General features: G+C 39.1%; 1 protein-coding gene and 1 long non-coding RNA gene across 3 annotated transcripts in view; one reads left to right on the top strand and one right to left on the bottom strand.

The window, feature by feature from the left end:
• Positions 1-967: 967 nt before the first annotated feature.
• LOC108585938 lies at positions 968-6424 on the bottom strand. The gene is made up of 3 exons (XR_001902541.3): positions 6337-6424; positions 5393-5486; positions 968-2268 (listed from the first exon to the last, which is right to left on the bottom strand). It is a non-coding gene; the product is annotated as an uncharacterized LOC108585938 (long non-coding RNA).
• Positions 6425-6428: 4 nt separating this feature from the next.
• NUP54 (nucleoporin 54) overlaps positions 6429-16281 on the top strand; it is a 32712-nt gene continuing 22859 nt past the window's right edge. Inside the window, exons 1-4 of one of the 2 annotated variants that reach the window (XM_021938492.2) lie at positions 6493-6631; positions 7298-7459; positions 10135-10218; positions 10317-10463. In XM_021938492.2, coding sequence (XP_021794184.1) covers positions 6565-6631; positions 7298-7459; positions 10135-10218; positions 10317-10463 — 460 coding nt within the window. In that variant the 5' untranslated portion in view covers positions 6493-6564. Of the gene's footprint in view, positions 6632-7297; positions 7460-10134; positions 10219-10316; positions 10464-16281 lie in introns of both variants that reach the window. The other variant, XM_021938493.1, reaches the window with a different exon arrangement.

Genomic DNA, 16281 nt, shown 5'->3' with positions numbered 1-16281 from the left:
CTACGGGGGCTGCTGCCGTAGTCTAGGTGAGGTTTGGTAAACTTCTCTAAAGGGCCATACAGAAAATAGTTTTGCTTTGCAAGCCAGGTGCCCTGTCACAACTATTCAATTCTGCTCTTGCAGCATGAAAGCAGCTGTGGACAATGCATAAATGATGTCTCTATGTTCCAACAAAAGTGTATTTTACAAAAATCAGCAGTGGGCTGGATTTGGCCCCTGTATCTCAGGCTCCCTTGAAGACTCTCTGCTCTCTTCTTAATAATAGTGCTCAGCTACAACCTCTCCTCACTTGATACTCTCTCCCTGACAATCCCATTTACTTCCCAGACTTCAATTACAACCCAAACACAGGTTGGGTTTTGTTCTGAATTGTGCATTTTTCATGTACTTTTTTTTTCAACTCCAAGGATGAACACTCCACATGTAATTTATCTTTGAGGTCTTTCTTTTCACAACACAGGCTGGGTTGTGTTTGGGTTGTAAATGAAGTCTGGGAAGTAAATGGGTTTTACTCTTCAGCTTCAGCCTCACATATCCAGATACCTGCTAGATATCCTTAGCCAGGTTGCCTCAAATGCAGTAAGTATAGGAACTCATTTTTCTTTTCTTCCCAAATTCCCATTACTAGAAAATGGCATCACAATCATATCTCACTGTACAGCCAGAATTCAGGGACTCATGCTAGACTCCTCCTTTCCCTCCCCTCCACATATAATCAATTAAGCAATCACCCATCAGTCTTCATTCCTGCTGTCCTCACCTGCATATCTGCACTCTCACTAGGACTCCTGCAATAATCTCTATTAGCGTTACTTAGGTTTTGTGTGTGTGTGTTTTGTTTTTTGAGACGGAGTCAGTCATCAGGCTGCAGCAGCACGATCTCGGCTCACTGCAACCTCTGCCTCCCGAGTTCAAGCGATTCTCCTACCTCAGCCTCCCAAGTAGCTGGGACTACAGGCGCATGCCACCATGCCTGGCTAATTTTTTGTTTTTTTTAGTAGAGATGGGGTTTCACCATATTAGCCAGCATTACTTAGTTTTTTAAATAAGTAACCCTTTTACATTTTCAGAATGCATAAAACGGGTTTAGGGTAAAAGTCTTCCTCCACCCATTTCGTAGCCACCCAATACATCTTTCCAGATGCAACCAATATTATTTGGTTTTTCAAACGTATTTTTCCAGGAATACTTTGTACAAATCATGTGTATTTATATATTCTAGCCCTTTTTTAAAAACCCAAATTGTAGCATACATACAGTGTTCTGAATTGTGTATTTTTCATGTAATTTTTTTTTTCAACTCCAAGGATGAACATTCCACATGTAATTTATCTTTGAGGTCTTTCTTTTCAGTACACAAAGGGCTTTTTTGTTCCTAGCTCATAGTGGAATAGTATTCCTTTGTATAAAAGCAACAATTTATTTAACCAAACCCTGGTTTGTTTCCAATCATTATTACAGATAGTGTTGTAATGAATTATCTTGTATTCCATTATTTTGCCAAATCATTTATAAGATAAATTCCTAGAAGTAGCATTGCTGGGTCAAACAACATTAGTAATTTTGATAAGTACAAAGCCTTTTTGTTATTGTTTGTTTTCATTTTTATTAAAGTTATACATATAAGCACATAGATTTAACAATCAAACAATTCTACAATTGTTATTTTTTAAAAAAATAGGAAAAGCAGACACTACTCTCAGAGTGCTTGCAGACACCTGTTTTAGCCTTTTTTAAATTGTTTTTTTTATTTTACCCCCTGTCTCTAGATGATACGCTGCTTGGTGAATTTTGTTTCAGTGTTACCCACTGACTCCCCACCATGGAGGATGAGGGTTTAGCTCTTTTCTATGCACACAAATTTTCTTTTCATTCCCCCATCTTTCCAGTATAGTTATGCCATAATTTTGTACAGCTCAATATTCAATTCTCATTATTGGGATTATGTGGAAACTGCACAATTGAGCCATGTAGTAACCTTTCAACACTTTTCCTTTCTCATCTAATATTGTTTAATTGTCCCACTGGCTTAGTTTTCATGTATTTATCACCAATTCAACCCCAACCTTGTTGCTGATTGTCTAAATCTCTCTCAAATTGCTCATCCTTTTGAAGTAGCCTTCCCCAGAACCAGACTTGCTACAGTCTGGACTGGTTATTCTCCAAGTCATCCTGGGGATTCCTGCCATCTGTGCTGGAGCTCCGAATGTCTTCCTCTTTCAGCCTTGGCTCCATCCTGGTGGCAATCATCCTCTGGTAACTAACTGCCTAAAAAATAGGAGGTGTTTTATTTTTTTTAAGTTTTTGTTTTGTTTTGTTTTTGTTTTTTTGTCTAAAAATGCTGTTAGTCTCCCTTCACAGCTGATCTACAACTTGGCTGGGAATAGAATTGTAGCTGGAAACAATTTGTATTCAGAAATTCAAAGGCATTTCTTGACTGCCTTCTAGCTAGTGTTACCATTGAGAAGTCTGATGCCATTTTGATTCCTGTTTTTTGTGTGTGACCTCTTTTATTCTCTGGAAACTTCTTTGCCATCATGGTTCTGTTATTTTGGAATGTGCCTTAGTGTGAGTCTATTTTCATTAATTGTAATGAGCATTTGGTGAACCATTTTCAAACCAACAATGTCTTTCAATTATGATAAATTTTCTTGAATTATTTAATAATTTTCTCATCTGTGCTGCATTCTTGAATAGTCACAAGTACACTATTTTCTTTTTGAGATGTCTCACTCCATCACCCAAGCTGGAGTGCAGTGGCGTGATCTCTGCTCACTGCAGCATCAACCTCTGGGGCTTCAGGCATCTGCCACATCTGGCTAATTTGGTCTATTTTTTTTTTGTAGAGATGGGGTCTCTCTATATTGCCCAGGCTGGTCTCAATCTCCCCAGCTCAGCGACCCTCCTGCCCTGGCCCCCCAGAGTGCTGGGATTACAAGTATGAGCCACTGCACTTGGCCCACAAGTATACTATTAACTTAATATCTGGTTTTCCCTCACTCAACAGTAAGTTCTCAAAGGCACAAACCATACCTTTTCTGTTTAGTGCTCAGAATAGTGCCAAGTACATAGTAGGACTCAATAAACTCTGAATGAACGAGTAACAGGAATAATAGGAATAATCTTGAAAGACTTTAAAGGACAGATTTTTCTGTATACTCTTTCTGATGTGCATAATATAACAGTGTGTGTGATAGACAACTTTTTGAACTAGTCCTTTAGTTTTATTTTTTCTTCAATTTTCCATCCTTGGTCTTTTTGTTTTACTTTCTGAGAGATTTCTTCACCTTTATCTTCCAACACTTCTACTGGGTTTTTCATTTCCGGTAATAGCTTTAAAATTCCTACAGCTCTCTTTTGTTCTGCTAAGAATACCTTTCTTTGAAAATAATAACATCCTGATATTATTTCATGGTTACAATATCTCTTGCTATCTCTCTGTGGACACTTTTTAAAAGTTTCATTCTCCTTGCAGTTAGTTTCTTCCAAGCTGCTTTTGCTGCGCTATTTGTTTTGATCTCTATACTTTGTGTTAAAGCCTTTCCTCAGCTTGGTAATCCTTGCTGGTCTACTCATATTTAAGAGTGGAACTTAAAAGCTGAATGGAAGTTCTGTGTGTCTTAGCGAGGCTTGCGAAGTGTGAGCTTTATTATAAAGCAGGATTTCTCAAACTCTGTAAAAGTGATATTTGGGGCCAGATAATTTTTTGTCTGGGGAGGAAGGGAGTCTGTCCTAGAATATTTTGCAGCATCTTCAACTTCTACCCAATAGATGCCTGTAGGATCTTCCACTCTTAAATATGAGTAGACCAGCAAGGATTACCAAGCTGAGGAAAGTCTTTAACACAAAGTATAGAGATCAAAACAAATAGCGCAGCAAAAGCAGCTTGGAGGAAACTAACTGCAAGGAGAATGAAACTTTTAAATTAAAAGTTTGGTTGCAACAACCAAAACTGTCTGTAGACACTGCCACATGTGCCAGGGGGTGGGAGGAGTAGAAGTCAAAATTGGCACCAGTTGAGGACCACTGCTATATTGTGATGTGGCTAAATCATTTATTTAGAGATTTCTGATGTCAGATGACTGTCTTTTCTCTGATACTGGTCATTTCACCCATAGAAGATTCTCCTATACCTTCCTGGAGGGTAAAAGGTTGGCTGCCAATGCTCTGGGAGCAGTAGGGGAAGGTGTATAGGCATGCATTTCCACTCAGTCTTCCAGCATTCAGTAGGGCACTACCCACTCTCAATAATGTCTGGTGCCCCCAAGTCCAGAGACACTACTATTTTATTTTTTTGACATTGGCGGGGGGCAGGGGAGAGTCCCCACCGTGTTGCCCAGGCTGGCTGAACTCCTGGGCTCAAGCAATCCTCCCACATCAGCTGTCCGAGTAGATGTGACTATAGACTGGTGCCTGGCAAATAATACTATTTTAATCACTGTAGAGAAGAATCCTCCATTATTTTTCTAGAGTGGGGAAGAAGCATTCACTTGGCTGCACAAGGTCAGAAGAGGATTCTGGGAGCTCTAACTGCTTCTTAAATAGACTTTCAACCAGTTCCTCTCATTTTATCTTCCCTTTACCCCAACTGATGAAGATACAGGATATCTCCAATTTCTGAGCTTCTGGCAGATTCCATAAATTAATCTTTGGTTTTTCTTTCTGCTAGATTGGGGGGTTGTTTGTTTTTTTAAGGTAAGCTAAGTACTTAACCATTAGACTATGTGCTAACTCAGGGGTGCCCAATCTTTTGGCTTCCCCAGGCCACACTGGAAGAATTGCCTTGGGCCACACATAAAATACACTAACACTAACAATAGCTGATGAGCTTTAAAAAAATCGCCAAAAAACCTCACAACGTTTCAATACAGTTTATGAATTTGTGTTGGGCTGCATTCAAAGCCATCCTGAGCCATGAGCCACATGTGGCCTGTGGGCTGCAGGCTGGACAAGCTGGTGGTAAATCAAAGCTCCTTAACATGCTAAGGAAGGTCTTTCAAGATCTGGTTTCCACCTATCTGTCATTCATTCATTATTTATTTCCCCCTGTTATATGCCAGACACTTGTGCAGGGCATGGAACAAGAGGGACAAGGTTCTTGCATTTATGGAATATATATTATTGTGAGTAAAAATTAGACTGATAAATTATCTGTGACAAACAGTGAAAGAAGGCAGTGCATTGGGTATGAAAGCACACTTAGTTTGCAGGAGTCAGACACTGGTCACCATTCACCAACTTGCCCAAGCCAGAAAGCAGGAAGTTGTCCTTGAATCCTTACTCCCCATGTCCAAATACTACAAGTCTTATATATGCTATTTCTTAAGTATCTCTCAAATTTATTCTCGTAATTCCACTGCCAGATATAATCCAAGTCATCATCATCTCTTACCTGTGCAACTACAACAGACTCCTAAAAGCTCTACCTTCCTGAGGCATGCTGGCTCCTTCCAATCCATTCTCCTCATGGCAGCCAGAGGGATCTTCTAAAAATAAAATTCTAGTCATACTAGTCCTGTGCCTAAAACCCCTTAAAGGTTTCCCATTCCCCTCAAGAAATAGTCTGAAATCCTTACCATAATTTACAAGGCAAAATAATATAATGGTAATTTTTACAAATTGGGACTCTGGAGTGGAGAAACATGAGTTCAAAACTAGACTCCAGAACCTACTTGCAAGGTGACTTTGGGCAAGCTGCTTAACAACTCCAAACCTCAATCCTCTCATCTCACCTGCAAAATATAGTTACAGAATCTCCTCTATTGAGTTATTCTGAGGATTAAATAATATTACAAGTAAGATGGAAGGGGACCACTCTTCCCCTCTTTTTCAGTGCTCCTTAGAGCTGTGGTTAGGAGTACTGACTCTGGACACAGCCTGACCCTCTGGTACCTGTTTCCTCTTTTATAAACTGGAGATAGCAGGAACCAACCTCACAAGATAGCTGAGAATTAAATTATGTAAAATGTCTAGAAGAGAGCCTGGCACAGAGTAAACGCAACGTGTTTGCTACAGTTCCATTCTCTTTCATTTCTTCCAAGGTGCACCCTCTTTACTTCTTCTGCTCCGCCTACTCATCCTTCAGCACTGGGTTCAAATACCATCTCCTCGTGGGTGGTGGTGGGTTCTCAAACCCAGCCCAGCTGCCCGACCTCCCAGGTCCACTCTTTGATGGGGCAGCAACTTCAACCCTACCACATGCAAATTCTAGCTGTCTACCGCGTATCCCTACAGTAACAACTTCAGCCTCTGCACATCTTTCCCAAAGAACCTCCCTACGGCAGTTTTTAAAGGACTCCCAGGAGGCACACCCTCGCCAGCGTCCCAGCATTTTACCTTAACAGTGATGCCCCACATCTTGTGAACCCCACCGGAAGTGAGCCGGCTGGGGGCGTTCCCTCACAACCACCCGGCTCCTACGCCCTTGGCGCCTTCCGGCCTTTTAGGCTAGGCCAGAAAGGAGGCGGAACTCGGTGATCTGACTGGCGGTTTCCCGGCCGGACTGAGAAGAGGAGCGCGCTGCGCGTCGCGGGAGTAATCTCCTTGGTCTCCTGCTCTCGCGACATGGCCTTCAATTTTGGGGCTCCCTCGGGCACCTCCGGTACCGCTGCAGCCACCGCGGCCCCCGCGGGTGAGTGATCCCCCTGGACCTTCACCCGGGAAGGAGGGGAAGGGTCTGGTCCGCCCCCTCTGTCCGAGACTCTCCGATCTCGGTATCCTGGGATCTCCCGCCGACGCGGAGACTTTAGAGGCATTGGGAGAGGGCGGGCGGCCGCAAAGTGGGCCGAGGCGGCTCCCGAGGAGGCCGCGGGGGTACTCGAGGTCCCACTAGAAGCTCGCGCGCCGCGCGTGAGTTTCCACAGGGCCCTGGCTTCAGCGGTTCGCTTCCCGCCACCGGGGAGTTCTACTCAGAGAAATTGGAGGTTGCTCCCCTCTCACCTTGCCCGAGAGCCTCCCTCCCTCCCTTCTGCACCTCAGCCTCCCGGATAGGCGGGAACGCTTGCGTGATTCCCGCTGCCAGCGAGGATAGGGCTGGGGATCCACCGGCACTGCCCATTGACTCCCTTAGTTCCAGCCCCCGGCCCCTTGTGGTCCTCGCTATGGGGCTTAACCGTCGTGCTTCTTCCATCTGCCCCACCCCACCCCCACTCTGCTTTCTTAAACTGTTTGGAGCAAAACCAGGTTTGTTCACTTCTGTGAAACCTCCTGCTGATTCTTGTAATCCTTACCTTGCTTTCTTTTCTTTTTCCCTCTCCCCCTTTTTAAAATTTTGTTTCTTTGCCTACACGCCTATCAGGATTTGGTGGGCTTGAGACTGCCAACTCCACCGCCAGTGGGTTTAATTTTGGGGGTTTCGGATTAACTGCTAATCCTGCAGTGAACTTTAATATTGGGAATTTCGGTGTTTCTACTACCTCGGCGACTCCGTTCAATTTTGGTAACAGTCTGGCAAGTGCAGGTAGATACTGCGGGTTGTATGTGTAACGAGTGTTGGGAGCTGGAGTCCAAGAATATTGTGATTCCTGGAGTTTGGGAAGGAACTGTTACTTGTTTAATAAGGAAAGGAAATTTGTTTCCTGATCTCAGATCAAAAACATTTATATCAAGTTTTTAGTACCTTAAAAGATGTGGTTTAGGAAAGTTTTGCAAGTTGTGTTCCTTTATTAAATGTGCACTTATTTTCCAAATGGTAAGCATTTGGATTATAATTTTGAATAGAATATATCTTTTAAATTATTAAATAAGACTTCCAAAGTATAAACTCACCACCAGTCAAGCCCATCCTGGGATTCTTGGACTCCTGCAGTCATTTTTCATTTTTTCTGCATCTTTCATTGAGATTTCATTTTATTGTCCTTCTGTTTCCAAAGAGAAACAAGTCTTATACGAACAGCAGTAACCTGTTTTGTTTTTTAACTTGTGTTATAATGATAATAATGTATTTCTTTGGTCAACTCAGCAGATTAGGATACTATAAGATGTGTAATTTCTATAAGATGTGTAATTATAGAAAGAATCCCCAATTCTTTTCTGGAATTTTGGGAAAAGCTCAAAGAGAGCAGTTTAATTTTATGGCATATAGCCCCGATTTCTAAAAGGTAGGCTAGACGTCTTTGCATTCAAAAAGATAATTATGAAGATTTTCTTATGCATGTGGGTTGTTTGAAGCTCATTAAAAAATTTTGCAAGACGCAATAATGATATTATGTATGCATTTAAAATAGGTTTATGTGTACTTTACATAGTGACACTGTAGAAAAAAAATCTTGTTCTTCAGCTGCTCGTATATGAATTTATCGTCCATAGTCTCTTACATTATGCCTCTTATGCCCGTGCCAATTATATGCATTTGATAAACATTATTTACTCCCTAAACCTTACTTGCGAAGTTTGGTATTTTATTCATTCACTTGTTACTGCAATGTGATTATCACCCTAGCATCTGAGTTGAAAACAGAAGAATATTTGAAAACTTCAAAGATGAGATGATCCATTTTAATTAAGATGTATTCGAAGTGATCACATATCACTGTCCTTTGGTGTGTTTGCTTTTCCTTGTTTGCTTAAAATTGGCACTGGGTAAAACAGAAATCTTACTTTGAAATTTGTGTTTCCGAATAAAACCACCCAGCTCATAATTCAACAACAGTAAATAAACTTATTGGTATTTGCTTGATTTCATGTTCATTTGGAGTTATCACTGTTAAGTTTTGAGTTACGATAATGTAACATGTTTTAACTACTTTTGTATGTGTTAACCTTCAGCAGAGAGCTGATAAAAGTTCTTGTTTACTTTTTATTTTGTATACTTGTAGACCTGCTATTACTAAAACATTTTTGATGTTGTGGAGCATGATGAGAAACTGACTAGTGTTTATTGTGTAGCCAATTCAGATTATATCACAGTTATTCTGTGGAAGTGAAAAGTAATGAAAAGAGATTACAACAGTGCTTAGTACTTTAGGTGATTTTTATGAAAATGTTTACAGTTTGCAGTACTGCAGTAGAACCTACAAGTAAATAGAATATTTAGTTGTGCCTGCATGCAACATGCAGCTTACTTGAGTAGTTTTCCAAATCAGAATGAGGTGATTAATATAAAATGGTTGCATTTTTTTCTTGTATTTTCTGTATTGCAATATTGATGAATCTGTGTTGTATACTAGAAATAAATAAAATTGAAGGTAGATTCCAAAAAACCTGCAATATAATTCGACACTAATGGTTCAAACATTTGTCTTGAAAGGCTTTTTGATACCCTTGGTAATCAGCTGAAGACTGACAATAAGTTACAAAAATAACAAAACAATTTTAGATTGGCTAGCATTCCATTTATCTATCAAATCTCTTCCTTCAAGAAACACATTCTTGTTGTATGGAGGTAAGTGTATTGGTGTGCTTCCTTTGAAAAGTTACTTAGTCTTGACAGAGACTAAGTAGAAATATAAGTTAATCTTGACATAAATTCACCAAAACCAAGGTTGCAGACTGGCAACGAGTCTGCTAATGTGATATGTTTGGCACGCTATTTTCAAAACATTTGAATTCCTTGCAAAAAAAAAAAAAAAAAAAGTAGTTGAATTAGGGTTTAAAAACCCATACATTTTACATGGAAAATCCAGATTTCCTGTTTCTCTTGGGGTAAAAAATGGGAATATGTGACACTACTAAACTACCTTTCTTGTATCTGCTGGAATTTAGGAACTGCTGATCTAAAAAACTATTCATTTTAAACAGTTCCACCTGTCAGTAAACACATAGTCTACTTTAGTTTTTACTGTTTAGACATATGAATTTGCAACACATCCTCTAAAAGTACATACATAGTCGTTTTAGAATTATGGCAATAGGCTTAATGTGTTTTCTCATCTGTAGCTGTTAACCACCCCTTTAATTGAAGGGTATATATTACATTGTGATATTTCTATTTTAAATGCTTAGTTCATTTCTTGTAACATTTTGACTTCTCGATTGGTAGTATAGTTTTCTAAAAAATTGATCTTGAAAGTAGAGAAAGGAAAAATTAGATCAATATATTTTGATTTTATATGTAGCAATTACTTATGATTTTAAAAAGTTGCCTTTATATATACAAAAGATTCTCCCTTTCTATTTTTGTTCTTTTTTAATTAGGTGGGTTTGGAGGATTTGGGACAACATCTACAACTGCAGGTTCTGCATTCAGCTTTTCTGCCCCCACTAACACAGGCACTACTGGTAAGAGGCCATCTTAAGTCATTTGTAGAAGTAAATGAAGTAGAGGTCGTTTTTTGTTTTTTTTTTAAACTTACGAAGTTCCAATTTTTCATTCAAAGGACTCTTCGGTGGTACTCAGAACAAAGGTTTTGGATTTGGTACTGGTTTTGGCACAACAACGGGAACTAGTACTGGTTTAGGTACTGGTTTGGGAACGGGACTGGGATTTGGAGGATTTAATACACAACAGCAGCAGCAGCAAACTAGTAAGTATGAGGTTTTCAGCTTCAAATAAAAAACCGTGACGATGCTAGCTGACATTATTGGGTGCATTCAAAATAGTTCAGTGGACTTTTTATAAGAATTATTCATATGTTCCAAAAGATTTGGAATGTTGCTTTTCATGTTTATATATGATAGCAGCTGGGGAGAACACTGATTGGCACAGTTAGAATTATAAGGTTCCTGTGTGTAGGATCATTCCATTTAAATTTTTGTTGTTAAAAATAACAAATACAGAAACTGCACAAAAGTACAGCTTAGTAAATTATATATAAGTTTACAAAGATTAACAGCCTTGTAACCACTGCCTATGTCAGGAGATGGTCCCTGGCCAGCTAGTTCAGAAGCCTACCACGTTTCCCTCCCATTCGCTTCCCCATCAGAGGACCTGCAGTCTTGGCTTTTATGGTGATCATTTCCTTACTTTATAGTGTTGTCATTCAAGTATGTAAACAGCATTTAGTTTTGCCTGTCTTAAATCTCTATAGGCTCTTCTTTTATCTCTCTTTTTAATTTATTTTTATTTTTGGAGACAGAGTCTCGCTCTGTTGCCCAGGCTGGAGTGCAGTGGCATGATCTTGGCTCACTGCAACCTCTACCTCCCATGTTCAAGCAATTCTTCTGCTTCAACCTCCTGAGTATCTGGGACTACAGGCCCAGCTAATTTTTGTATTTTTAGTAGAGATGGAGTTTCACCATATTGGCCAGGCTGGTCCTGAACTCCTGATCTCGCAATCTCCCCACCTTGGCCTTCCAAAGTGCTGGGATTACAGGCGTGTGCCACTGCGCCCGGCCTCTCTTTTTTATGTTTTAATTTGTTGAAGAAAACAGATCGTTTATCCTAGAGAGTTTTTTAGTCAAGACTTTTCTGATTGCACGCCTATGGTATAGTTTAACACATTCCTTTGTTCTCTGTATTTCTTGATGATTGGGTTAGATCTGGGGCATACATATATATATTTTGTTGTTTTGTTGTTTGTTTGCAAGACTATTTCATAGGTATATTTTTTATCAGAAGACATATAGTATCTTTTTTTTGAGTGATCAGCCATTGGTGATGGCTGATCAGCCATTGAGCCATTGGTGATCATTACCTAGATCCATTAATTCATTGGGGGTTACAAATAGTGCCATTTCACCTGGATTCATTTGTTTGTTGAAATACTTCTATGAGGAGAAACTTGACTTCATCTGTTTGGTTGATTCTTTCTCTTTATTACTGGTTTTCAGAATAAACAGTTGGTGGTCTAGCATTCTCCAAAGATTACCAATTTTTTTTTTTTTAACGTCAGAAACTGCAGCCTTTAAACTAGTTGCTATTTTTTAATCCATTGCAGTTGCCATTCTTATTGATGCTTAAATTGTTACATCTTTGGCCAGGGCAAGCCTTTTCAAGTTGGCTCCCAAGTCCTTTAGACACAGTCTGGTTATTAGTCTTTGATGGCTTCCTTACTAACCATCCATACTAGCTGGTGTGGCAGTAGGTTCCAGGGGTTGTTCTGTATAGATTAACTTATCCTCATAAGAACCCTGTGAAATAATACTTTTGTTATCCCCATTTTATGAGTGAAGAGAGGAAAGTGAGAGATTGTGAATTACCTGTATACCTCTGAATTTACAGGGACGTAAATTCAACTACTCCTTCTAGTGCTGTTTTCACTTTTCCAATCTGATGCCTCTTAAAATTACTTTTGTTTCATTTTCTTAAGTAACTTGATTGACTAGTTAAAATTCATCCTACTCAGTCATTGAAGATTAGTTATTAACTTATTAAACATGACTTTCAAGGATTGCCTAACAGTAGGATGAAGATAATAGAATACTATTCTCAGAACTATTCTTCAATTATTCCAGTCATTCATCTTTTCTACAATCCTGCAAAAATATAAAATTTGATGAAATATTTAAGTGGTTAAGGAAAGGACAGCAAAAATGAAGTGTTTCCTTTGTTTCTTAAAATAGTCTCTCCAACTATGAGTAACTGTAGTTCCATTTAGTTTTGTTAGGAAAATGGGAATTTGAATCTGGTGCTGTTTTAAAAATGGAAGGGACTTATTTTGTTATGTAATAGCCATTTATTGTATGTATCATATGTCAGGCATTGGGTGTACAAGGTTGAAGACCACAATCGCTGCTCATAGTCAAGGAGATTCTAGGGTATCCACGCAGAGGAAATAACATGGCATCATTTATAGCAGAGTATAATGCATTTGGGACCAGTAACTAGATCAGTGCAGCTTTAATGCTTAAATGACCTTAGGGTCAGTGGTGAGAGTTAGAGAAATAGATATGAATTGGATTATTAGCATGCCTTATATGTTTTACTAAGGAGCTGTCCTTTAAGCAATTCTAAACCATTATAGGATTTAAGCTGGACAGGAAAATAATCAGATTTTTACAAGTATCTCTTAGAGAAATACAAAGATAGACTATAAGTGGGTTGGAACGGAGGCAGAGATATGGTTTCTGAAGCTGTTGCCAAAATCTAAGCAGGAAATAGTGAAGACCTGAATTAAGGCAGTGACAGTTAAGAGTGGAGAGAAAAAACAGAATGTGAATTTGAGAGAGATTTAACTTGCAGAATCAATAAAAGCTAATGACTGGATAAAGGTAACTTGGGCTTCTGGATGGCATAACTAAAGGATCCCTTGCTCTTCACTAAGATACAGAATACTAAAGCAAGAGCAGATGTTTGTGGGTAATGAGTTTGAGGAGTCCCCTGGGTAGTTGTATATATTTATGAAAGCCATCAGAACATAAGTAGTATTTAAAGTGGTGAATATGGATGATGTCATTTAGGAGACCTGATTCCAGAGTAAGAGGAGAATACTAGAACAAAACTCTTAGAAACACTAACACTTAAATGCCGGCATCTCGTACCCCCAAGCCAAGTAGGTTATTGACCATAAAATACTGAGCAGCATTGTTAGGATCACTGCTTGTCATCTCTCAGTATAGAGATGCCCGTCCATGTATTCCTCATACTCATTAGCTCCCTTTTACTAATCACAGCTATACTCATCTCAGTTGGCAACACCTGTGAATCAAGGGGAACAGTCACATTTGGCTTTTCTGACAACTGCCAGAAGTCCTTTCCAAGCCAAAGCATTGATTATATAGGATCCTTCAAAAGACTGTTGGATCTTTCGACAACTGATACTTTCTGCTCTGTTAGCTCTTTCTATCTTCAGTATTCTAACTAGCTTAGATTCCATGGCCTTCCATTTTCTATATCTCTTGCCAATATGCCAAACTTCCTTGTTTTTGTCACATTTGCCTGAAAAAACCCCAAGCCTTTATAAGCCCAACTGTCTGTCTAGATAGTGCTTGAGAAAAATCACACGTTATGGAAGAGGGGATAATATCTCTCTAAATTCTTGATCACCAACCTCAGGTCTCAATGTTGCCTGGTAATCCTGTGAAATTTCTACTTTCAGCTTTTTCTCCCGCTTTCTATAGCAGTAATTTTAAACCTTTATTCTCTTCAAATCTCAAATTTATCTGTTCTTACTTTTAGCAGATGGCCTTGACTGCTGCTTCAAAGACAAAATAGGGCTGAGCACAGTGGCTCACGTCTGTGATCCCAGCATTTTGGGAGGCTGAGGTGGGCGGATCACCTGAGGTCAGAGACCAGCCTGGCCAACATGGTGAAACCCATCTCCACTAAAAATATAAAAATTAGCCAGACATGATAGTGAACACTTGTAGTCCCAGTTACTTGGGAGGCTGAGACACGAGAATTGCTTGAAACCCGGTAGGCAGAGGTTGCAGTGAGCTGAGATCGTGTCACTGAACCTCCAGCCTGGGTGACAGAGCAAGACTCTGTCTCACAAAAAAAAAACACAGAAAAACAAAGAGAAAATAGAATTCCTTATTGCAATTCCTTCACCTTCCCTCCACCAAATCTATTTCTTTTTCTCCCTCTATCCGCATTTTCCTCTTTTTACCTTACTCGGGATCTCATAACCTCCTGCCTTCTCAGGGTGCGTGTGCTGTTGATTATTCTAGCTGCACTCCCTCCCCTAGTCTTCACCTTCTCATCCACATATAAATAACTAAAGTTTATTTTTTCTTGAAACATTAATAACAACAAAAAAGCTACTTTAATCTCACATTCACTTCAGCTACCACTCTCCTCCCCATCACAAACTATTTGCCAGTCTGGTTTCTGTTTCTTTATTTTATCAAATAAGTTAAGGTCATCAGTCATCTCAGTAAATCCAGTGAACACTTACTGTTCTTTAATTATGAAAAATGCTAACAAAGAAAAAAAGAATAGTGATATGAACCCTACCAGCTGGAGTCATCAAAAGTCAGAATTTGCCACATTTGTTCTTGTCTCCTTTTTCCTTTTTTTTTTTTTAAATCACTGACATATTGGAGAGCAAATCCCAAGCATGTCATTTCATGCTTTACTATACTTCTCTCTTTAAAAATGTGTACCTCATTCCAACCCACAATAATTCCTTGGTGCTATCTAATACCCCATCTATAATCAGAGTTCCCTATGTCTCAAAAGTATTTTCTTATTTGGTTTGTTTGAATCATGATTCATGATCCAAACATGGACCATACATTCATTTTCTTGTCATGTCCCTTAAGTTCTTTTTAGTGTCGAGAATTCCTCATTCTGTTTTTTTCCCTCATAAATTTTCCAGTTGTCTTGTTAAATGTCCCCCATTCTGTATTTTTCTTCTGCTTCCTTGTAATATTATTTAACTTTATCTCTCATAATTGTGGTAAATAAAGTTTGCTTTAGGGACTTGATTCTGCTTTTTTGGTAAGAACATTTTGCAAGTGGTGCTGTGTGCTTCATATCACATCACATTGAAAGACTATCTCACTTATGGTGATGCTAAGATTGATCAGTAGGTTCAGATGGTGACAGCGTATTTTTATCTTACTACTTTAGATTACTTACTACTAATGAAACCTAATGGTTTCATTCCTTGAAGATTATTGCCTCAATCAGTTATCTTATTAGGGGTTGCAAAATGGTGATTTTCTAATTTCCTCCCTATCACACTGAAATTTCTTCTGTAAAAGGAACTTTTTCTTCATCCTCCAAGACTGCTTGATCATGCTAATACACAGTTTAGATAGTAAAGGCAGGATAATTTTCTTTTTAATGGACAATTTTTGTAAAAATGAGTTTGTGGCCTCATTATTTTTTATGGTATCCAAGGAGTTAGGATTTTTAAAAAATTTGATCTTATACTTCATAAAATTGCCATTTTGAATGCATGGTCTTTAATAAATATGTTTCAGTTAGTTGCATTTGGCCAGGAGACCTTAACTTCTGTGACACTAGTCTAGTTTTTTCCTACCTTATTGTTAGTCCTCCTTATTGCTTTTGTCCACTCATCTTCCTCTCTCTGTCTCTACAGAGATGTTGCTTGCCTTTACCCCTACCCCATGGCTTAGCTGGCTCCTTCCTTTAGGCCCTAACTGAAGTGCTAATGGAACTGTCTTCTCTTGACCCCTCTCTCAGGCTTGATCAGCTCCCTTATTTAGTACTCCCAGAACCTCTGTACTTCTCTGAAGGACTTATCACAATTGTTAATATTTGTTTGATGTGTTCGGTTTGTTTAATGCACCTTGTCTACCTTGTTTACCACTGCATCTTTAGCATTTAGCTCTGAGCACTTAGTAGGTACTCAGTAAATATTTGTTGTATGAATTAATGGTGAGTGAATGAATGAATGTGTTTATGTATATAAAAAACCAAGAGAGACTGTATTGTCAGGAAATTTAAGGGAGAAGGGCTTTCAAGGAGGATGTGTATTCAGCAGAAGGTGAAGA

The sequence above is a fragment of the Papio anubis genome, chromosome 3 (assembly GCF_008728515.1).
Source record: "Papio anubis isolate 15944 chromosome 3, Panubis1.0, whole genome shotgun sequence".
Lineage (NCBI taxonomy): Eukaryota > Metazoa > Chordata > Mammalia > Primates > Cercopithecidae > Papio > Papio anubis.
The sequence above is the reverse complement of the archived record's forward strand: the minus strand, read 5'-3'. Positions and strand labels throughout refer to the sequence as shown.